The following is a 23,597-nucleotide window of genomic DNA, read 5'->3' as shown; positions in this document are numbered from 1 at the left end:
GGGCCGTAGTTTGAGGACACCTGTTCTGGAAATATACCTAACTTTGGCTATTTTACAATTCCTTTTAGATCTTTTAGCACTAATACTTTTTGAAATGATTGCTTTGCACTTAACTGTGTTCATTGGTAATCTTAATTCTATAAAGAACTATTAGGTCATCTGATCATTTTTTCAAACATGACACAATAAGGCAAACAAGTCTATGTTTTATAAATTGATTCTGAACCCTTAGAACATATAGTGCAATCTGATATGTTCTAGTTTTTTATTTTTAAAAATGCTAATTACAACCCACTAAATTGATGTTATTAACAGTAATAGTGTGATTCCCAATTTGAAAGACATTGATCTAGAGTCTACTGTGATCTGGTTTAATTTGCCTAAAGCTACATAACTAGTTTCTTTCAAAATAACAGTTTAACTTTGTTTCAAAGAAATTGTAAATTATATTGAGTGTAATTTTAGTGTTTTTTTATTCTGTTTATGTTCTTTTGTGTACTTACATTATACTACTGTCTAAAACTTGGAACCATTTCTGTGATAACACTTTGATAAATCAGAATGTCCTGTAAAGTCAAGTCCCTCAATGTCCTATGTTCTAGATAAAGGGTAATTGTAGATGTCTCTATTTTAATATCATTATGTATTTCTATATTAATAAAGTATAGATGTTTAAGGTTGGGATTAATTTGTTTGTTTTCCTTTAGGAAATGGTGTGGTAATTCATCTACCGGGATTATTTGAGGAAGCAGAAAAAAATGTTAAAAAAGGAAAAGGTATGAAAGAATGAGTCTGCCTTGTTTAGTAACTAGTTATTATTATTATTATTATTATTATTATTATTGGTAAAATTTTATTCGGATCTCGTGCCAGCCACTTAACATTTATTTATTTTTATTTTTTATATTTTTAAAATATATTTTTGTTGATTTCAGAGAGGAAGGGAGAGGGAAAGAGGAGAGATAGAAACATCAATGATGAGAGAGAATCACTGATTGGCTTCCTCTTGCACACCCACACTGGGGCTTGAACCTGCAACCTGGGCATATGGCCTGACCAGGAATTGAACCGTGACCTCCTGGTTCATAGGTCAATGCTCAACCACTGAGCCATGCCGGCTAAGCCAGGCACTTCACACTTTTGTCTTATACTTTAAAATTGCAGGTTATTGAGGGCAAGTTGTTTAATGTCAGTCGTTAAATTTTATCAATTCTAATCCGTATTTAATCAAAAGACAAACATAACAAGGTCATTGTGTAAGTCTTGGTTATTTTACAAATTAAACTTTATCTTTAGGGAGCTAAAACTACTTACTGTATCTTGTTGGCAAAGCTCTAGGAAATTTATGAGTTCATCTTGTCGTTTATACTCAGGTTAGCATATCCTTCTGCACAAACCAGAAATGAGTTTAGGGCAGTGCGGGAGCCACCGAAGCGCACGGCGCACACTGCCGGTCTTGTTTCCTGACTTGGAGCTCCGTGGTTGCCACAACCCAGGGGTAAAGGATGGCTGTTAGGTCCCTCCCTCCAAATGAGAGAAATGCTCCTCTGTGCTATGGATCCGTCCATCTCCTTGAAAAAATCTTGATTTCCTGCCTTTCTTAATCCCTTTTGGATTTTTGGAAGTCAACTTGACTACCTTGCTAGGGTTTGAGGAATTTGGCAATGCAAATAATACACAATTGAGGGAAATCATTAGTGAGTTTCTCTTTCGCTTGGCTCGAATTTAAAATACCCAGTTCTACTACATCACTCAAGTTCATTGTTCAGGCTTAAAAGTAACAGTCTGTCCTCCAGTGTTTCAGACAACTCAGTCTGGCTCCACAGAACCCTGTCTCGCTGCCCTCCCTGCGGTGTTAGCCTTTGTATTGGGGCCAGCTCTTTAATTGGCCAGCCTGAGGTTCCCGTGCTGCGCTCTGCTTCCCTCCGTCCTCTGAAAGCTTCGCCCTACTTTCTTTTCCCTCTGGCCTGTCTAATCCAGATGAATCCACTGTACTGTGTTTCTTTGTAATACATGTTTTGTAATACTCCTTAAGCAGTGCATATTTTCCTGTCAAAACCAGCTGTAGAGGGGAAGGTTTCCTATTATGGCTTATAGCACATTATCAAGAAGTCCTTCTCTCTAATCTATAAGGAATAATTTTAAAATGTCAAAATGAACAATTTTTAATATCAAACATGAGTTTTGAAAATGTTGGGAGTATAGTGGCTTATCCTTAAAACGTATATAGCTTACAAAGGTGTACTGTCTTTAAAAAATATATTTATTGCCCAGCCAATGTGGCTCAGTGGTTGAGTGTCACTATGAACCAGGATGTCACGGTTTGATTCCTGGTCAGGGCACATGCCTGGGTTGTAGGCTCGATCCCCAGTGTGGGGCGTGCAGGAGGCAATTGATCAATGGTTCTCTCTCATCCTTAATGTTTCTCTCTCTCTCTCTCTCTCTCTCTCTCTCTCTCTCTCTCTCTCTCTCTTCCTCTCTGAAATAAAAATGTTAAAAAATATTTATTTACCTTCATTTACCTACTCATTCAACAATTTTTTTGAACATTTATTGGATGACTGGCCCATGTTATGAAACCTCCTGGTCCCTGCTCGCCGGCATTCACAGGTGGATGGGGAGGTATATTTACAGCTCGGTGTACTAAGTAGAGTAATTGAAATACTTTGAAGGGATTAGTGAGAACATTTTATTATTTTGTTTAATCATATTTTTTATAATTGTCTTGGGAAAGGGTGCCATTCCCAAGATTAGCAACTCCCTTTACTTGAAATTCTCCCCCTACTCTACAACTACCTCCTCTTCCCCCCAACTCCTACAATATGTCATTTTTTTTACCATTTGCTGTTTGGGTTCCTAGAAGTGTTTTATGTGGATAGAGCTGGTTGTGTTTGGAGCTTTTATGAGCAAAACATTTAGAAAGAATGTGTGAATGAGTTTGTATATATAATGAATGACAGGTGAGAAAATTCTCGTTAAACATGTTTCCTATGCAGGAGAAAAGCTATGAAAGTTATTACTTCAGTGAAAAACACTTTTAAACACTGTTTCTAAAGAAATTAAGATGAAAGAATTTTTATACAAAATGTTCAGTTAAGTGTATTTTCCCCCCCTTCCTTCTAGGTCTGGAAGGCTGGGAAAAAAGGCTTATCATCTCTGACAGAGCTCATATTGGTAAGGGGGACGTAAGCATAATGCATTTATTTTTAACTATCGTTTTCCCAGAAACTTATCACACAAAAGCATTCTGTAACCAACTTTGTCTTTAATTGGGTGGATTGTAATAATTGGGTTCCAAATACATAAAGTCTTATTAACTTTTTCTTCTTTTTTGTTTTTTATAAAAGCTAGGCTAAAATTTACCTATTTCTGAAGGAAGAATTAGCTAGTCAAATGAATAATATAAGCAATATTTCATGAGACTCTCTAGATCTACAAAAAAATACGGCATATCAAAATATCGAGAGCATTTATTTCCCCACACTAATACTCATGTAAAAGTAGGTTTACCATCTGGCAAATCGAGTGACTTTTTGTGTCTCAATTGTAATAATGCTGCTTTTTAAATGATCCAGCCTTTATTCAGACTAGCTTTCTCTTCCATTACTTAGAGCAAACTGGATTCTAAAATTAATTCAGCCACCACCGATAAATTTGAGGTTTGTTTCCCTATCATCCTATTGCTTAAGTGATAGAATTGTTTATTAATGGTGACATGATTAAGAGATAATACCCAGGAAAGAGAAAGAACTATAAGCCATGTAAGAAACTTATGAGTGATTGAACTCTTAAATTCTACCTAAATATGTAGTTCTCCTGAGGCAGTTGCTGCTCTAGTTTGAACATTGACCTTCATTTAAGAGGCAGCCCCATCAAAGTTCTTAGTATCAGCCAAGAAAGCAAATTAAAACCCTTTGGACGGAAGCAATGAAGCTGTAAATCTGTCATTTTTGTTGGCTATCGTAAGCTTCTGGTTTAAAAAAATCATACTCTCAGCTGTCACTTATATAAAACATATTCTTTTGGTTATTAGCTTATCTTAGTAATTTTGTTTTATACTTTCATATGTCATCACTATAGTGCTTTAATATAGAAAGCAATGTAGTGTTATTAATATTTTTTTATACTGACAGTCTCTTAGGTAATGAAAAATGTATTTTTGTTCATTACTTTATATGATTTTTATCTGCTCACACTCACTAATTACTACCTTGTACGTATTCTGATATCATGAATATTTTATTACATCATCGTTAACTTCTTCCCGCTTCATGGGTTTTACGTGTAGCGTTTTGTGTTCATTGCCTCTGTCCTGTGCATAAAGGGAGGTTCTGTGTTGGAAGATGGAAGCCACTGCTTATCTTCAGATATTTCTCATGGTCCCCTGGCAGCTGCCTGTGGAATTCAGTGTCTTAACCTGAGCGCCACCATTTCGGATTGCACAATAGGATGATTCCTAGTGTGTGCCCTTTGAGTAAATTATAACCTTAATGTACGTAACCAGATAGTTCGGCCATGGGTAGACATACAAGCATGCTGGTGATGTCACCGTGTTAGGAGTGACTTGTATCCCTGCCTGGATTCTCCGCCTTCCTTCCTCGTGACAAATGTTCTGGGTGTGTCACATGACAGTTTGTATCCTTGGGTGTATAGCGCATGGCTAAGCAAGTTACTTAACTACTTTAGACTACAAAAAACAAAGACAATAGTAATGCAAAGGACCAAAGGACCAGAATAATTAGAAAGTAATGTGGTTTAAATGCGAATTAATTTTATATTTTTATTATATTTCTTTAGTAATGATTTTTTCTTTTTTATAAATTTACGTCCTTAAAGGAAAGGTTTCCTGGTAGAGGAAGAAAGTTCAGACTAAAATTTAGATGTTAGTAATAATATGTGTAATAATACAGGGTGGGGCAAAAGTAGGTTTACAGTTGTCCGTATGGAAAATAATATAATAATAGATAATAATACAAGAATAAACTACGTGTTTTGTGTACTCACAACTGTAAACCTTCTTTTGCCCCACCCTATATATGTATGCTTTAACATGTGTTATTTTAGCCTGTCTGCTGTGGCTTAACCCTTTGCACTCGCTTGCTTTTTTCTCGATTCCTTTATTCTAATGCTAACCGTGTTGAGTCACACTCGACATCTGAGTGCAAAAGGTCAGTGGTTGAACGTCGACTTAAGAACCAGGAGGTTATGGCTCGATTCCCAGTCAGGGCACTTGACTGGGTTTTGTGCTTGATCCCCAGTGGGGGGCATGCAGGAGGCAGCCACTCAATGATTCTCTCTCATCATTGATGTTTCTGTCTCTCTCTCTCCCTCTCCCTTCCTCTCTGAAATCAATAAAAATGTATTAAAAATAATAAATAAATTGCTCACTTTATTTTTTGTTTTGTTTTGTAAATTTTTTTATTATAGTTGGTATATGATGTTATATTGTTTCAGATGTACACATAGTGATTCAACATCTTTATAACTTAAGAAGTGATCACCATGACAAATCTAATAACCCTCTGTCACCGTATAGTTATTATAATACTAGAGGCCCAGTGCATGAAATTCATGCACTCAGGGGTCCCTCTCCCAGTCCGGGAGCACTCAGGGGATGTCCTCAGTGCGCGGAGGCAGGAGAGGCTCCCATCACCACCACTGCACTCGCCATCCATGAGCTGGGCTTCTGGCTGAGCGTCACTCCCCTGTGGAAGCGCACTGACCACCAGGGGGCAGCTCCTGCATTGAGCGTCTGCCCCCTGGTGGTCAGTGCATGTCATAGCAACCAGTTGTTCTGCCATTCGGATGATTTGCATATTACCCTTTTATTATATAGGATTGTGACTATATTCTCTATGCAGTACATCATGTCCCTGTGACTTCCTTTTATAACTGGAAATTTGCACCTCCTAATCCCCGTTACCTTGTCACCTATCCCCTCTGCCAGCCATCAGTTTGGTCTCTGTGTATATGAGTCTCTTTCTGTTTTGTTTGGCTTGCTTGCTTGTTTTGACCTTCAGATTCCACATATAAATGCAGTCATATGATATTTATCTTTCTCTGCCTGACTTATTTCACTGAGAATAATACACTCTAGGTCCAGTCATGTTGTTGCATTTGGTAAGATTTTATTCTTTTTTATGGCTGAGGCATATTCCATTGCATGCATATACCACATCCTCTTTATCCATTCATCTGTTGATAGGCACCTAGGTTGCTTCTGTATCTTCGCTGTTATAAATAATGCTGCAATGAACATAGGGTGCATATATCATTTTGAATTAGTATTTTTGATTTTTTCAGATAAATGCCCAGAAGTAGAATTGCTGGGCCATATGGTAGTTCTGTGTTTAATTTTTTGCGGAAGCTTTGTACTGTTTTTCATAGTGGCTGCGCCAATTTACATTCCCTCCAGCTGGGCAGGTCCCCTTATCTCCACATCCTCACCAGCACTTGGTATTTGTTGTCTTTTTGATGATAGTCATTCTAACAGGTGTGAGGTGATAGCTCATGTGGCTTTGATTTGCATTTTCCTGATGATTAGTGATGCTAAACATCTTTTCATATGTCTATTTGCCACTTGTGTCTTCTTTAGAGAAATGTCTATTCAGGTCTTCTGCCCAGTGTTTAATCGGATTGTTTATTTTTCTGCTGTTGAGTTGTAGGAGTTCTTTATGTATTTTTCTTTTATTTGCTTTTAAAAAAAATTTTATTCTCTATATATTTTAGATGTTAAACCTTTATCAGATATATCATTTTTTCAGCAATAGAAAGCCACTGAATTGTTAAGGCAAAGGAATGGTGACACCATATTTGTGTCTTGGAAAGCTAGCTTTGGCTACATAAAAATTTTGAATTAGAGGTGTCCCAGAGGAAATAGGCACACTCACTAGAGGCCACAGTTTTGGTGAAAGATGAGGGAGGATTGGGACTAGTGAGGGAGAGGGAGATGTCAAAATAATCCCTAGATTTCTGGAGTCCAGAGCTTGAAGAAAAGAAGATACCTTAGTAAACGGAGCTTCATAGAATTATTGGGTAGGGTGTTCCAAAATAACCCTCTTCATTGTTTAAATCGTATAGATGGCAATAAATAGGAATGGACGATCAGACATATTTTTATATTAACATACCCGCTGGCATTGGAACCTTCACTCCCACCTTTATTGTTGCTTCTTAAACTGTACCTCATTTCTCATAATGAAGTTCGACTGAAGGGATTTATAGCTTCGGTCATTTAAAATACAATATGGTTTGCTTTCCTGTGTCATCTTTGTTTCAACAAAACTGCTCTTGTTTTGTTTCCCTGCAGTGTTTGATTTTCATCAAGCAGCTGATGGCATCCAGGAACAGCAGAGACAAGAACAAGCAGGAAAGAAGTATGGGTTTTTTTTCTTTGTTTTTTGTTTTTGGTGTAGTTGAAGCATACCCACACCCTTATGCTTAAATTCTAGGCCAACCGTGCAGGTTCCCTTTAAGCTTTTATATAATATAAATGTAGGTTGGAGAAAAATAGTTTAGATTGCAGAGAAAATCAATAGGGTTGTGAAAAGAAACTTACAGGAAACAGCATAAACAGAAAACAGTCCGTCTGGCCATAAGAATTGCCTCTTGTCTAACTTAAAGCTTGTTTTGGTTTATTTTGAAGTTTGGGTACCACCAAAAAGGGCATTGGCCCAGTTTATTCTTCCAAAGCTGCTCGGAGTGGACTCAGGATGTGCGACCTTGTTTCTGATTTCGATGGCTTCTCTGAGAGGTAACTGACTCGTGTTTCACAATGCAGAGAGCAAATGGAATGTGAGAATTTTTAAAACTCAGATTGCAGACTGGTAAAATCAGCATTCTACTTGACTAGTGGTTGGCGTGTTTGTTTTATTTAGAGTATTAAAGTTATTTTTATGCATTTTCATTGGTCCTTAATTTCAGATGAACTTTATGAAAAGTAACATGATGCTATCATAGCAGCACTCCCAAGAAGACAAAAGCAAAATTATGTTTAAGGAAAGCCAGATGGTGATTCCGTGATGGGGGGTTAGTTGGTTGCATTTAATGATAGGTGACATCAAAGGCATCATGGGTTCTATCCGTTTCCAGACAGTGGTTTGTCTGCACTGTCAATGCACCTCCACCGGGGATATTAGAGGCTGATTGATAATGTCTGCCTCCATCTCTTTTAAAAGCGTCATGTAGACCATTCCTTTTGTTTTATTTTATTTATTTACTTTTAAAATACATTTTTATTGATTGGGAGAGAAAGATAGAAACATCAGTGATGAGAGAGAAACATTGATTGGCTGCCTCCTGCATGCCCTCTGCTGGGGATCGAGCCCACAACCTGGGCATGTGCCCTAACCAGGAATTGAACCTTGACCTCCTGATTCATAGGTCGATGCTCAACCACTCAGCCACACTGGCTGGGACATCGCTTTTGTTTTAAACACAGTATAATATAATTAATTCAGATATAAGTCTTATAGATTTCAGTTATTTTCCCCCTACATATACCTAAACTTGAGTGAAAAATATTTTGAGTGTATCATTTATTCATAATGACTAATTTCCTTTATTAGATTTTATTTTTCAGAACGTAACTCCATTTTGGGGGTTAATTTGTTAGATCACTCATCAACAAAAACCATTTGAATAAAATGATATTACTCAGAATATTTGAGAAAGAGAGCTAATGTCTTGATTTTTCTTTATTTCTCAGGTTCAAAGTTCTGGCAAACCAGTACAAATCTATATACCCCACTTTGGAAATAGACATCGAAGGTGAATTACAAAAACTCAAGGTAATGCTTTCTGATCTTTTTAATGTCCTTTTAAAAACCTGTTTGCCAAATTGGCATCTAGAGCTTTCATTCATTCAGGCTTTGTGTTAGGAACTGGTATTATAAGGATGAAGAATATATGGAGACTTAGAAGTTATACATAAAATAGTTTATAGTGTAATAAGTGCTACACAGGTATGTGTGAAGTATTATAGATAAGAACTGGGAAAGCAAAGTGTTTGCCCTTTTTAAATATAAAAGCATGCAGGCCTAAAAGGAGTGGTATATTTGAGTAACTTCATATGACATGAAACAAAATATTGAGTGGGGAGCAGGGAATAGGAGTAAACTACCTGAAAATAAAGTTAGACAAGTAGGAACCAAATCGTAGGTCGTTTTTTTTTTTTTTTTTAATATATTTTTATTGATTTCAGAGAAGAAGGGAGAGGGATAGAGAGATAGAAACATCAATGATGAGAGAGAATCATTGATTGGCTGCCTTCTGCATGCCCCCTACTGGGGGGATCGAGCCCACAACCCCAGCATGTGCCCTTGGCCAGAATCGAACCTGGGACCCTTTAGTCCACAGGCCGACGCTCTATCCACTGAGCAAAACCAGCTAGGGCCCAAATCGTAGGTCTTATATTGGTCTTATGTGGCTTTGGCCAAGGACTTAAACAGGAGATAAGCTTTTATTTTGGAGATAATGAAAAACTACTGAATAATTTTGCGCTGAATAAAGACGATTTATATTATATAAAATCACTCATAGCAATGTGGAGGCTAATGAACAAAGGGACAAGTGAGACAGCTCTGGAAGCTAACCAGCTCATTTAGAAGTGATAACAGACAGCGACAATCTCTTCAGAGACAAATAAGGTAATTGGCCAAAGATTAGGCCCAGTTGGCAGCTATTAGTTGTCCGTGGTGCCTGAATTAGTCAGTAGTCAAGTCTCCTATCTGCTCCACCCTCCATTCCTCCACAGTTTTTGGTGAATTTCAAGCTGCTTCCCATGTATCTGACTGCTATTCTTTCTCTTCTATAATTAAGTATAAATAACCATTCCAGAACTGGATAGAAGCTTTCCAACTTCATGTGCCATTCTAAAACGGTTGCAGACCTTAGATCTCCCCCCTTACTAAAGTCCTAAAAAATAAAAGACCTCCAAGGAACAATCTAAATTGGATTTCAGTGTATTGATGGTTGCTTAGACTAGATCGCCATTTTCTTTTCATTCTGCCATTGCAACAATTATTTTAACACGTTAAGCACCCAGCTTGTTTTGTCTTCCGGACGGAAAGAATAGTGTCAGTCACCGGTGACTGACATGATGCTTATGTATTATTAGCAACTTGGAAATATTTATGTACTAAAGTATGGATATGGCTTTTCAATTCTATTTTATACACGTTCCATGTGAATGAAAAGTAGATGAATAATAATGAACAGAATTGGGTAAGAAGGTTCTTCATAGGTAATATATGTTGAACCAGGTCTTTAAGGAACAAGGGATGTGATGATGGATTGGTCATTTTAGGCATTAAAAAAAGGACTAAACCAGGAATAAGCATGAGATTGGAGACTAGAGCCAAGAGGGGAGGGACCATGGTTTCATCAGTGGGTAGAGCACACTTTGGTGAATTCATGAATGGAAGTTGGAATTTCCATACTAGTCTGGCAAAATATTTAAACACTAGTAGCCCATTTGCAGGAAGAATCCTGCAAGCGGCCGCTGCGGCAGCGTGCACTGCCGCGGCCGCCGCCTTTGCGGCCGCTGCGCCTGCACCCACGCGCCGCTGCCACCCGCCCCCGCTCCGCCCCTCTGGAGCTTTCCCTCTGGCAGCCTCCTTGCTTTCCGCTTTTCCTCCCTCTTCCTTCTAAGTTGTCTTCAGTCTTCACTCCTCCCTCCCTCAGCGTATGCAAATTAACCGCCATCTTTGTTGGGTGATTTGCATACTCGCCCTGATTGGCTGGTGGGCATGGCTTGGGCATAGCGAAGGTGCAGTCAATTTGCATATTACTATTTTTTATTAGGTAGGATAGTTGAAACTAGGTTTTATTGCAGTTATGCTTTATACCATAGGCAGTGGTGCAACTCTTGTTTATACTACATTTTTAATTGAATTCTAAAATTAAGCAGTATTATTCATGTAAATATGTTTTGAGCAAGTTTTATAATGCTCACGTGTACAATAGTACTGGATATTGTCTACTAGTAATACCACTGAGATATTGTACTGTAATGGAATCTAATGGAAGAAGAACATTAGCAATCAATTATTGATGTTTGCATGCTTGGCAGTGTCACTGGTGGCCCTCACCACATTTTGAGAATCACATTTTGAGATGCAAGTTTTAAAACTCATGGTTACATGGCTTACAGATTATTAAATACTTCACACAATATAAAATCGTAATGTAATACACTCAGTTGTTTTCATTTTCCTGAAAGCTGGTTTATGAAGTGTGAGTACTTGGCTGCTCGGAGGCTGTCACCTTATTTGCAGTGAGGTTAGCCTTTGAATGTCATTGTATCTCTGCTGCTGTTGAGCTAGTGTCTCTCTCCTGGTGCTGGGAGTCAGCATGAGAGACCAGAGGTAACCCCAGTGCTGCGGTAGGGTGGGCAACATCACCTGCCCCTTTCTGCTTGGCCTTTGTCAGGTTCCACTGTCGTCAAGTCAAGGAATTAAAAAAAAAAAAAAGATTTTATTGTTTTTTTACACAGAGGGGAGCGGGATAGAGAGTTAGAAACATCGATGAGAGAGAAACATCGATCAGTTGCCTCCTGCACACCCCCCACTGGGGATGTGCCTGCAACCAAGGTACATGCCCTTGACCGGAATCGAACCTGGTACCCTTCAGTCCGCAGGCCGACGCTCTATCCACTGAGCCAAACCGGTTAGGGCAAGTCAAGGAATTTTTACTCGGATTGGTTATATTGTAAATTTATTAGTGTACATTGAAATTGGTTTTTGTCTTTGTATATAGGGTTATATGGAAAGAATTAAACCAATGGTGAGAGACGGAGTGTATTTTCTCTATGAGGCCCTCCATGGACCGCCAAAGAAAATCTTGGTAGAAGGTGCGAATGCAGCACTTCTGGATATCGATTTTGGTAAGTGAGCTATGACTTAGGGGGAGCAAGACTGAGCCCTAAAGTGCTTAAGATATAAATAATTCATGTTAGCATTAAGGGGTTTTAAAACAAGGCTGTTAGCTTGTATACATGTTCAGGAGTGGTGGAAGTTTGTCATCTTATGCTAGTCTTTTTTTTTTTAAGGATTATTGTGGAAAACACAATACATAGATTAAGTTTTGTTGTTTATTAGAAAAGTCAAATTAATATTTGGGTCAGTAGGTTTGAAATTCTGTAAACTGAATTTATTATTTGGTTCATGGTTCAATTCCAGACCTCACTTCCGTAGGACTGTATGATGACCAAATAAATGCTTTGAACCCGTGGTCGGCAAACTGTGGCTCGCGAGCCACATGCGGCTCTTTGGCCCCTTGAGTGTGGCTCTTCCACAAAATACCACGGCCTGGGCGAGTCTATTTTGAAGAAGTGGCGTTAGAAGAAGTTTAAGTTTAAACAATTTGGCTCTCAAAAGAAATTTCAATCGTTGTACTGTTGATATTTGGCTCTGTTGACTAATGAGCTTGCCGACCACTGGCCTATCCAATCTGGAAAGAAAACAGATGGTCTAATTAGCATAGTGAATAATTTTAAGCATGAAGAAGATCTTGGGTTGGGGGCATACCACTCTTCGCTTACTCTTGTCATTTCTGGGATTATTCCTGGAATAGACATCAAAAGGTAGGAAAATGCTAAAATACCATACAGTTTTTCTACTGTTGTCACTGCAGGTTGCTGCTGTACCCTATTTAATAAAGGGAGTAAAATAAATTGGTTTTAAACTAAAAGGCGAGTGTCCAAGTATACGATTATAAGTCTACATGGCAGATTAACACCAGGGTTTTGGCATTACATTATTTAGCAGTCCATTAGGTGAGTATCTACCCTCCAGAGCTGAGTAAGCGCACGCATCCCGGAGCTACTCCAGTGTACTTGCTGCAGGCATAGCTCTGACCTATGCTTTTATCTCATTACAGACAGAAGGAATCAGGACCAAAACACTGAGGCTTTGGGAGGGTGGTTACAGTTAGATTCAAGTCTGTCAAAGACCTAGAGTATAATCCAGTGCAGAATCTTCATAGTAATTCTGTTTTAAAAGAATTTGTATGTATGTGTGTATATTTAATATTTGTTTCTGTTTTTAGGAACTTATCCTTTCGTGACCTCCTCAAACTGTACAGTTGGAGGTGTTTGTACTGGACTGGGTATGCCCCCTCAAAATGTTGGAGAAGTGTATGGGGTTGTGAAAGCTTACACAACTAGAGTTGGTATCGGTGCCTTTCCTACAGAGCAAGACAACGTAAGCCTCTTTCTCAGGGAATCTAATTCGAAAGTTTTAAAAGAAAAGTCCATGCTTTTTTCCCTTAATGAATTCTTATTTTCCGTGCATTTCACTTAATTTGCAAGACTGATCAGAGCAACATTATAAAAAATGTATGCACACATTTATCGTTAGTGGCAGCAAAAAAGGAGGGATCAGAGGGTACTTAAAGGTCATTGTCATTGCAAGGCTGAAGGAAGGCGGGTTTATGAAGGGCATTGAGATAGTGGAGGCGGAAGAAGTTGTTAAAAATGACAACTGCCTTTCACCAAAAGCTCATTAGGAGACAAGGGTGAGGAAAGTGATCTCTGGACATTGTCTCCTCATAGCCAACACTTGCATGGGGGTGACCTGGGACAGGCACTGTGTAAGCGCTCTATACCTATAAGCTCTTTGGATCCTCATCATACCTCCTTCCCCATTGTACACAGTAGGAAACTGAGGCACAGAGAACTAAAGTAACTTGCCCCAGGCCACACAAACAGGGCTGGGAATCAAACATGACAGAGCAAACATTTTAAAAATATGTAACTGTAATAATGTCAAAATATAAGAAGTAAGAAATGATGGCTTTGCCGAAACCGGTTTGGCTCAGTGGATAGAGTGTCGGCCTGCGGACTAAAAGGTCCCAGGTTCGATTCCGGTCAAGGGCATGTACCTTGGTTGCGGGCACATCCCCAGTAGGGGTTGTGCAAGAGGCAGCTGATCGATGTATCTCTATCATCGATGTTTCTAACTCTCTATCCCTCTCTCTTCCTCTCTGTAAAAAATCAATAAAATATATTTAAAAAAAAAAGAAAAAGAAATGATGGCTTTAAACAGAAAGGTGTAAATTATGGAATAGAGAGATCAGAGGTGGGAAAGGTAGGTTGTAGGAAGTGTAACTTAGATCTTTGAGCATTGTTTTCAACCTGAATTCTCTTCAAAAGAGCATTGTGACATCAACAAGTATTTGTTAGATGCAAGTTTGCCTTATGGTTTTCAGGAAAATCATCAAGCTATAGTTGTTCTTTGGACAATTGGCTTGTTTTTTTAAAATATATTTTTATTGATTTCAGAGATGAAGGGAGAGGGAGAGAGAGATAGAGAGAAACATCAATGATGAGAGAGAATCGTTGATGGGCTGCCTCCTGCAAGCCCCCCATTGGGGATCGAGCCCACAACCCAGGCATGTGCCCTTGACCGGAATCAAATCCCGGACCCTTCAGTCTGCAGGCTGACGCTCTATCCACTAAGCCAAACCAGCTAGGGCTTGGCTTGTTTTAATATACCAATGCAGCATTTATATTTTTTATATATTAACCTAAATTTTGGGAAGTGATCTATATGACATCATAAAAAAATATTGGTTTTAAAATAAGGTGAAAAATGAAGCCAAAATTGGATCTATTCCAAATAATGTCTCCTTCACATAAAATCCGTCATCTCTGTAGAATTCTGTCTTCAACTTAGTTATTTTCTGGAAGATATTTATCTCAAAGAGACTCTAACTTGTTATCTGATCTTAAGTATAATTGTTCTAGATCGACAGCATTGGTGTCCTAATTATAAAGTTCTATTTTCTGTCCCCTAGGAAATTGGTGAATTATTACAGACACGGGGTGGAGAGGTTGGTGTGACTACTGGAAGGAAAAGAAGATGTGGCTGGTTGGATCTCGTTTTGCTTAAATATGCTCATATGATTAACGGATTTACTGCGTGAGTTTTCTTAGAAACATTTATTTCAGGAAATAATAGGATAATTCATGACCACAGGTTAAATTTTCAAAATGCAAACTTGAGGCAGTACTCCAATCCAAAAAATTCTCTCTTTAACCTCTGAAATTTTAGTTCAAGTTAGAAGTGGACCAACATATAGGAGAAGGGAAGCAAGAGAGGGACCCCAGGTGATCTTCCTGGACGTCCAAGGTTGGAAGGAAAAAATCATAATACTCTTACATGCGTATGAGTATGGAGGGAAGTTCAGGTGGGTAGGTGAGGAGATAGATAAGGAGTGCAAGGGTGGAGTATAGATACATGGCGGAGGACATACAACAGTGATTTTGTGCATGGGCTTGATTGACGTCTGACTTTTGGATTAAACCTCAGATCTGTGCATTGTGCTGTGTGACCTTGGGCACGTTATTCCTTCTGTGCCTTTTTTTTTCTTTTTCTTTTCTTTTATTTATATTTTATTGATTTTTTTTACAGAGAGGAAGGGAGAGAGATAGTTAGAAACATCAGTGAGAGAGAAACATCGATCAGCTGCCTCCTGCACACCCCCTACTGGGGATGTGCCTGCAACCAAGGTACATGTCCTTGACCGGAATCAAACCTGGGACCCTTCAGTCCGCAGGCTGATGCTCTATCCACTGAGCAAAACTGTCCAGAGCCTGTTTTTCTTTTTAATTATAATAGTATTGCCTGCCCAAACCTAGTGTTGTATCTAATTTCCACAAATTTCCCCTTAAAGCTCTGTTTTCCAGTCATTTTTTTGGGAGATGTTGATGTATCACGAAGAGTCCTTGCTGTGTTTTCCTCAGTCTCCTTTGACAGGATCTGACCGGAAGGGTGGAGGGGACTGCACCCAGAGTGAGGGAATGAGGGTTGCTGGCACAGGTGTGAATATGCATGTACCTTGTGGTCAGCCCTGTGGAACAGTGAGTTCCGCTGTCCCACGGCCACAGAATGTGTCCCGTACCCCAGGCTGCCGGCCCACAAATATGTGTTGATCATAAGAAAGTTAAACAAGAGGGTGTGGGTGAATCAGTGAAAATCTATTTTCATTATTAGAAGAGTAACTTACTAGTAGATTAATTAATTCATTTTTTTATTGTGAGGCGAATTCATCAGTATGTTGTCCTGTTGTGTTTTATGTGTATCATGCTTTAAAACAAATTCCTAATCAGTTTTCAGAATTGCTTTGGAGTTTTTAGCTTTTTTTAAAAAATATATATGTTTTTATTGATTTCAGAGAGGAAGCGAGAGATAGAAACATCAGTGATGAAAGAATCATTGATTGGCTGCCTCTTGCATATTTCTTTCACACTGGGGATCGAGCCTGCAACCTGGGCATGTGCCCTGACTGGGAATCAAACCCTGACCTTCTGGTTCTTGGGTGGACGCTCAACCACTGAGCCACGCTGGCTGGGTGGAGCTTTTTAGCTTTTATGAATTTTCCTTTACTCCCTCATCATGTTAGATGTTATAGCCTCTAAGAATTTGCTGTTTTAACATTGTCTTTTCTTCCAAAATTAGGTTGGCACTTACCAAATTGGATATTTTGGACATGTTTACAGAAATTAAAGTTGGAGTTGCCTACAAGTTAGATGGTGAAATTATACCTCATTTCCCAGGTATTTTTTTTAGGCTGTGTATAAAGAATATTTTTAGGTGAATATATTAGAGCAATTTCATAAAGCTTTTCTGTATGATTTATGATATATAGCCACATGGTTATTATGTCCTTGTGAACAGTGCAAGTATATTCACTTAGTATTGGCATTTGTTGCATAGTTGCTATGCATTTGGGTGCTGGATTGCTGCAAGCAAAATAAAACATAGGAATGAAGAAACATGTTATTTCTGAGCCCAGCTATGCTGCCCCTGAATCTCACCTTTCTTAATCGATGTAGGCATTCCTCCATCCCTTGCAAAATGTGGGGTAGGAGAAAAGAGCCCTGCTTGTCAGGAAAGGCAGGTCCTTACTACATTAAGCCACCTTGTCCTTCAAGCCACATAAAGGATTTTCTCTAACCGCTAATCTGTGTCTAAAGTGGATGGATGTAGGGAGACTTTCTACGTGAGGAAAGGTGTTTTCTCAGATATACCTTTAGTTAAATGATTTCCTCAGTTACTCAGGAAGCTCTGGAAATATTTCCAGCTTCCGGAAGTAGGAACTGGTAATTTGTTTAGCCATCCTGTAAGACTGGGGATATGCTAAACGAAGGCATATCGACTAGCTCAGTGAAGCTTGGTGGGCTGGTAGGTTTTGTGACTTGCTAATGGCCAGTCAGTGGGAATTGAGGATAGTTGCAAGTTCTTTGAAACGTGTGACGTCATTGTCTTATTAGTCCGACCTCTGGGCCATCTACAGTTTGGTTTTTCTTGGCCAGGGGTCCTCAAACTTTTTAAACAGGGGGCCAGTTCACTGTCCCTCAGACCGTTGGAGGGCTGGACCATAGTTTAAAAAAAACTATGAACAAATTCCTATGCACACTGCACATATCTTATTTTGAAGTAAAAAAACAAAACGGCAAAAACACCCGCTTGTGGCCCGCGGGCCGTAGTTTGAGGACGCCTGCTCTTGGCTGTTCTTTCCCTTGATTCTGAATCACTGTTTCTATGTCTGAATATATTTAAGAGACTCAGATTCTGTTATTTTCCTCTGAAGCGTATTGGCTCTTGTTTTAGGGGACAATTAAATTACTAGCTGATCATCTTGAACTATTTAGCCTGGTTTTATGCTTTCTTAGTGCAGTTACGTGACGACCCCACAAAGTAGTAGGCCATTCTGCAGGCCACCAGCAAATCTAGGGATTCAGGGTTTCTCCGTGCATCCGCTCAGGTGTCCCATCCAAAGTCTCAGGTCCCACTTCCCCCAAACAAGGGCCCTGGCCTTGTCACAGCAGGTTGGCTGGATTGGAGAACTCACCTGTCTCTGGAGCTCTGCTGTCTGTGTGACCGAGGCCAGAGCCTGAGCCTCAGTAGGAGATGAGATTCTCTTTAGAATCTGCTGCCGCAGGTCCCGCCTTTCACACTTGCCTGAAGCTGATGAAAGACTGAATCTTTCATTGTCTTTCTCCAGTTCATGAATGTCGAGAGCCATCCGATCCATTGTTCCCATGTGCTTATTTCTCAGTGCTTCAGATATTGCCAGCGCTGTACTTTGTACCAGCAGGGCACCCCCAGTCACCTCCTGTGAACGTTTTAATAACTGCAACATGCCAGATACTACCGTGCTCTGCCTGACACCACTGATGGGCCTCCCTGCCAGCCAGCTGGCCATGATCCAGCTCCAGGACCCCATTCTAGAGCCTTCTTCCTCACTCCACTCCTGGCACCAACTGTCTTACATTGCATTCCTTGGGAAACAGACTTCATATAGAGATTTGCATGCGGGTGGTTTATTCGTAAGTGCTCTGAGCAACAGTGTCTGGGAGAGAGTGAGAGAAGCAGGCTTAGGCAGAGGGAGAAGTTGAACTGCAAAGTAGCTACATCAAAAGCCCTCAGCTGGTCCTGGACATCCTCGCACAGGAAGCCATTGGGAAGCGGGCTGCTCCAGACGGGCAGCTCGCTTTGGTGGAGGGCATCCCAGGGGGCATCCTGACCAGGGCGCTGTGCGCAGGCGGTACTCCCACAGCTGGGGGATGCCTGTGTCAGTCCTGCAGGGGGAATCTGAACATGGTTCGGCATCCACCGTGCGATCTCTGGTCAGAAGAGCTGGTCTGGCTTTAGTCCATTTTCACCTTCTCCTAGGGCAGTGGTCGGCAAACTGCGGCTCACGAGCCACATGCGGCTTGCAAGGCGCGGTTTGCCGCTCTGTTGACTAATGAGTTTGCCGACCACGGTCCTAGGGGATGCAGAGACAGTAGTTTGGTGATAGTGAAGGAGGTTCCATCTAAGCTTTGGCACACAGTCACAGAAGCAAGAGATTTCCCAGATGAGAACAAGGGTAGCCTTCTTTCCGGGAGCCTTCGGACATTCCACAGATCATGGTGTTGAAACCAATAATCCATCTGCTTACAGTGCATAATCCTGTGTTGCTGTAGAAATATGCTTGATTATAAAACTCCACCCCAGGTGCACCGTTTTTCCTTTCTAAACTCTGAAAATTTCTAATTGCAAAACGCATCTGGCTTCAAAGATTTTAATAAGAGATTGTGAAACTATGAGATAGCAAAAAGTTGTTGGACAATAGGCACTGTACAGCATGAACTAATATACTTGCTCTTTAACTTGCAGCAAACCAAGAGATCTTAAATAAAGTTGAAGTTCAATATAAGACTCTTCCAGGATGGAACACAGACATATCAAATGCAAGGACGTTTAAAGAGCTGCCTGTTAACGCACAAAATTACGTTCGATTTATTGAAGATGAGCTTCAGATTCCAGGTAAATAGAAACACTTTACGAACAACTGTCTTTGCTTTCTCTCCTTTTGACTGGACTGTCGACCTTTGAAATAGGATAAAAGATTATTATTCATAGATGCCCAGGAAGAAATGAAATAATTTTATTCTTTTTTTTTTTGTTAATATATTTTATTGATTTTTTACAGAGAGGAAGAGAGAGTGATAGAGAGTTAGAAACATCGATGAGAGAGAAACATCGATCCGCTGCCTCCTGCACACCCCCTACTGGGGATGTGCCTGCAACCAAGGTACATGCCCTTGACCGGAATCGAACCTGGGACCCTTGAGTCCGCAGGCCGACGCTCTATCCACTGAGCCAAACCGGTTTCGGCAATAATTTTATTCTTTAGAGTAAATATAATCATCTTTCTCTAATCCTTCATGTGCCTGAAGATAATAGATTCCTCTCACCATTTTTGACCCTGTCTTAATTCTGTTAGTCTGCTTTTCACCCTAAGACATTGATTCTTGTTTCCTTCTCCCTCTTAAATCACCTCCTTTTGTGTCTTCATTACCACCAAAAATAGTGTGTGATTTTTTTTTCATTTGGAGTTAACCCACCATTGAGAATTGGAGGAGTTTCCTGACTAGACATTAGAAAATAATAGGTACAGAAGATAGGAACTCTAGTTTGAAAAAATATAAGAGAAGAATAAAGAATAAAAAAGTGTCAGCTGGCCAGGGGATTAGGCATAACCAGGTTATGGCTGTGACTAGCTGTGTGAAGTCTTCGTTTTAACACATTGCTTTTTCCCTTTTATTTACACTGATGAGGATCTGAGAGACAGAAAGTGAAGTGGGTGGGAGGTATCCTCCGTATAATCTATTCTGATTTTTCATCTCAAACATGAATTATGTTTTCCATATTGCTACCTGCCCCTTCTAGATTGTCAAATTCAGTCAACTCACCCTTTAGTCAACATTGTTTGAAATATAAACAATGAATTTAACAATGATTCTGTAAAATTCATAAGATTTGCCCAGGAGGTGCAAATGATTAGAGATGCCCATAGGCTGGTACAGTAGGCAATTCCTAAGGCTGTGCAAGTTAACATAGTGTTCTCTTCCGGAAAGTTCTACTTTTATGAGATATAAAAGGCACTGTGACACTTCAGTATCATCTTAGCATCATCCATTCATCAAAGGGGCTTATCTTTTCTAGTTATTAGGAACTTAATCAAAGGTTCTTTAGGTCTCTGCTGGTTTGGGCCAATATTTTTTATCCTAATTATTAGGAATTGAGGAATTGTAAATATTGTGCATTAAAACAGAAACTGGTAAAGCTAACTACTCTGTGCTGGATCTCACCTGCACATTCTAATGGTTTAGAAATTGGCACCATCTGCTACAGAATAGAACAAAAGGGAACGAAAGGCACCTAGGGCAAAGTTCTGTGGTGACAATGAGAAAAGGGGGGGCGGGGAGGGGAGTCTCTTATCCCAAAGATTCAACATTATAAACTAATTAATACAATTCTTCTACTTTATTTTCCTCTCTCAGTTAAGTGGATTGGTGTAGGGAAGTCCAGAGAGTCTATGATTCAACTCTTCTAAGGATTTCCAATTACACAAGAAACACTCCTTGAGAAGGGGGCAAAGGACTTTCTTAATTGTGTCATTATGATCTACAAACTTCAAGAATAAAGACATTGACGTGCTTTGTAAGCCCTATAGTTGTTTCCAGTCTTTAAGATGGATGGCTGGTGTGGAGGTAAGCTTCGGCATATTCCAGTGTCAACTTCCTTGGCTGGCACAATTGCCGAAATCATCTGTTGCTCCTGCTGCTCATGGTGCCACATTTTCTTTCATGTTTAGTAATAGTATAATCCATGTTGTTTGAAACCCAAAATAGAATGACTTTCAATGTAGTTTTTCTTTATTATCGTCCTTGTGTGTTCATAGGTTTTACCTCTATTAAATGGTAAGAACAATTAATGCAGTTTTGCACAAATATTTTTACATTCTGATTTTTCAGTTCTGTCATTGTAACCTTTGCTGTTAGAAAAAAGGATAAGAGAGGAGTTCTGTAAACTTTTGTAATGCTATGAATTCTGTTTAAATTGTGAACTGTTTATTTTCTGCTAAGACCATTGCGAATTCGAGCTTTGGCGGGGGGAGGGTGATATATTCATGGGTCCTTTAATTTGTACAGAACACAAAACTTATTTCTCTCTATAAATTATTTAATACATTGAACAAATGTTCAAAGAGATAAGGTGTTCACTAATACAGTACTTTTAATGTTAAAAAAATAGTCATTAAAAGATCTATTGTGATATTTGGTGAATATTTTCTTCAATATCAGATATTAAATCTGAAATGAATTGGTTTCCTGTTTTATCTTACCATTATTTTAAATCTGTGCATTGTTTTTTCAACATTGTGCCTGCCAGTATGCCTACAAAATCATCTGTGAGTGTCCAAATGAACCCAAATTGTTGGTCATGCCTTTATTTCTCTTTTCTTGGGAAAAAAATAAAAAATAAAAAAGAGGTGTTATTTTAACAATTAGGCTTAACATATTGTGTTGTAGATTATCCTTCAGTGAACTATCTTGAATGTTAAATTAGGTGCCACTTAAATTTATTTTATTATTCCATCAATAGCTGATTAAAAAGAACCAGATATTTCTAGTATACTTGTATTGTGTTTTTGTTCTGGCAAGAGAAGTAGTGGTAATACTAGTGTATATAAGAAGGAGCTTTATCCCTGCTGTGTCGGGGGATAAGGTGGGGAAAGAGCAAGAACAGAATCTTTGAAAACATTTAAATACATTTTATCTTCACTAGATATATTTTTTATTAATACTTAGTTTAAGAAAAATATTAAAATAAGATCAGCCTTGTTGGATTCAATAAAAAGGATAGTACAGGTGATCTTACAAAGCCCACTGCTGATCAGTAATGATCTTTATATAAAATAATAATTTATACTTGGTACATAATAACTAATGTTTACTTATTTTAATGGAAGTTGACTTGGCTTTTATTTCTTCTTGCTTTTTCATCTTCCTACTTGGATTTTAAATTAGATTAGCTGCCCAGAGATGTAAGCTCCATTAGAAGTAAGCATGTTTTTTGTTTAAATATATTTTTATTGATTTCAGAGAGGACAGGAGAAGGAGAGATAGAAATAACAAATATGAGAATCATTGATCGGCTGCCTCCTGCATGGAATGGAGCCCGCAACCTGGGCATGTGCCCTGACTGGGAGTCAAACCGTGACCACCTGGTTCATAGGACAACACTCAACCACTGAGCCACACCGGCCGGGCAGAAGTAAGCATGTTAAAGTCCACATTCTTATCTGGCTGAAACATTGCCGTATTGAAACATTTTCAGCAATGGTCCAGAAGCAAATGGAAATAACCCATTCTTTGAGCCAGGAGTATACTAAATTTTTACCCAAAAAGTGTAACTCTTTTTTTTTTTCCAAATCCAGTGATCCTTGGTTGGCTCTTTACAACTAAGACTGAGACAATGCAAAGCTATATGAATCTGTTCTTGGGGGAAGCTTTTGACTGGTAGGCTTCACTTTGGGGTATTGAGTTGGGAACCAACTAGTATGCTGGGGAGTCTCGGGCCAGAAGGTAGGAGTCTTTTCTTTGGGATTTAATTGCTTAGAGAAGAACCTCTAGCCTTTGGCCTGGGGACTTGATGCCTAGTTGTCAACTTTCTCCCAAGGATAGGAGTGGTAACTCTTATCTTAAACACTAGAGGCTCAGTGCACAAAATTCGTGCAAGAGTACATCTTCCTTCCCTCAGCTGCCGGCACCGGCTTCCCTCTGGCACCCAGGACGTAGGCTTCCCTCGCAGCCTCTGCTTTGTCCAGAAGGTCGTCTAGAAGGACATCCGGTCTAATTAGCATATTTTGCTTTTATTATTATATATATGTTTATTGATTTCAGAGAGGAAGGGAGAGGGGGAGAAACATCAATGATGAGAGAGAATCATTGGCTGCCTCCTGCACGCCCCCTACTGGGGATCGAGCCTGCAACCGGGACATTTGTCCTTGGCTGGAGTGGAACCTGAGGTCCTCAGTCCACAGGCGACACTCTATCCACTGAGCCAAACCGGCTAGGGCAGGAGTGGTAACTGTACACAGATTTTCAGTAAGTTCTCTCCCCCGCTCCTCCCCTCGTCTCACATCTCACTCCAGTCCTGTGCCTTACCTGGGTTTCTGCATCCCGAGCACCTCCAGGGCCTCCCTCCTTGGCCACATCCCCAGTTATTTTTTCTCTCTCTCAGTGATGCAGTTTTCGA

At 39.5% G+C, this 23,597-nt stretch overlaps 1 protein-coding gene across 3 annotated transcripts in view; it reads left to right on the top strand.

The window, feature by feature from the left end:
• ADSS2 (adenylosuccinate synthase 2) overlaps positions 1–21,971 on the top strand; it is a 36,585-nt gene extending 14,614 nt beyond the window's left edge. The window contains exons 3-13 of one of the 3 annotated variants that reach the window (XM_008149847.3): positions 708–776; positions 3,124–3,174; positions 7,310–7,376; positions 7,646–7,753; positions 8,708–8,789; positions 11,758–11,884; positions 13,048–13,202; positions 14,797–14,921; positions 16,461–16,558; positions 19,167–19,316; positions 20,837–21,971. In XM_008149847.3, coding sequence (XP_008148069.1) covers positions 708–776; positions 3,124–3,174; positions 7,310–7,376; positions 7,646–7,753; positions 8,708–8,789; positions 11,758–11,884; positions 13,048–13,202; positions 14,797–14,921; positions 16,461–16,558; positions 19,167–19,316; positions 20,837–20,889 — 1,085 coding nt within the window. In that variant the 3' untranslated portion in view covers positions 20,890–21,971. The remainder of the gene's footprint in view (positions 1–707; positions 777–3,123; positions 3,175–7,309; positions 7,377–7,645; positions 7,754–8,707; positions 8,790–11,757; positions 11,885–13,047; positions 13,203–14,796; positions 14,922–16,460; positions 16,559–19,166; positions 19,317–20,836) is intronic. The other 2 variants (XM_028158101.2, XM_054712972.1) reach the window with 2 other exon arrangements.
• The last annotated feature ends 1,626 nt before the right edge of the window (positions 21,972–23,597 follow it).

Source organism: Eptesicus fuscus, chromosome 24, assembly GCF_027574615.1.
Source record: "Eptesicus fuscus isolate TK198812 chromosome 24, DD_ASM_mEF_20220401, whole genome shotgun sequence".
Taxonomy (NCBI): domain Eukaryota; kingdom Metazoa; phylum Chordata; class Mammalia; order Chiroptera; family Vespertilionidae; genus Eptesicus; species Eptesicus fuscus.
This window is presented reverse-complemented; position numbering and strand designations above follow the sequence as displayed.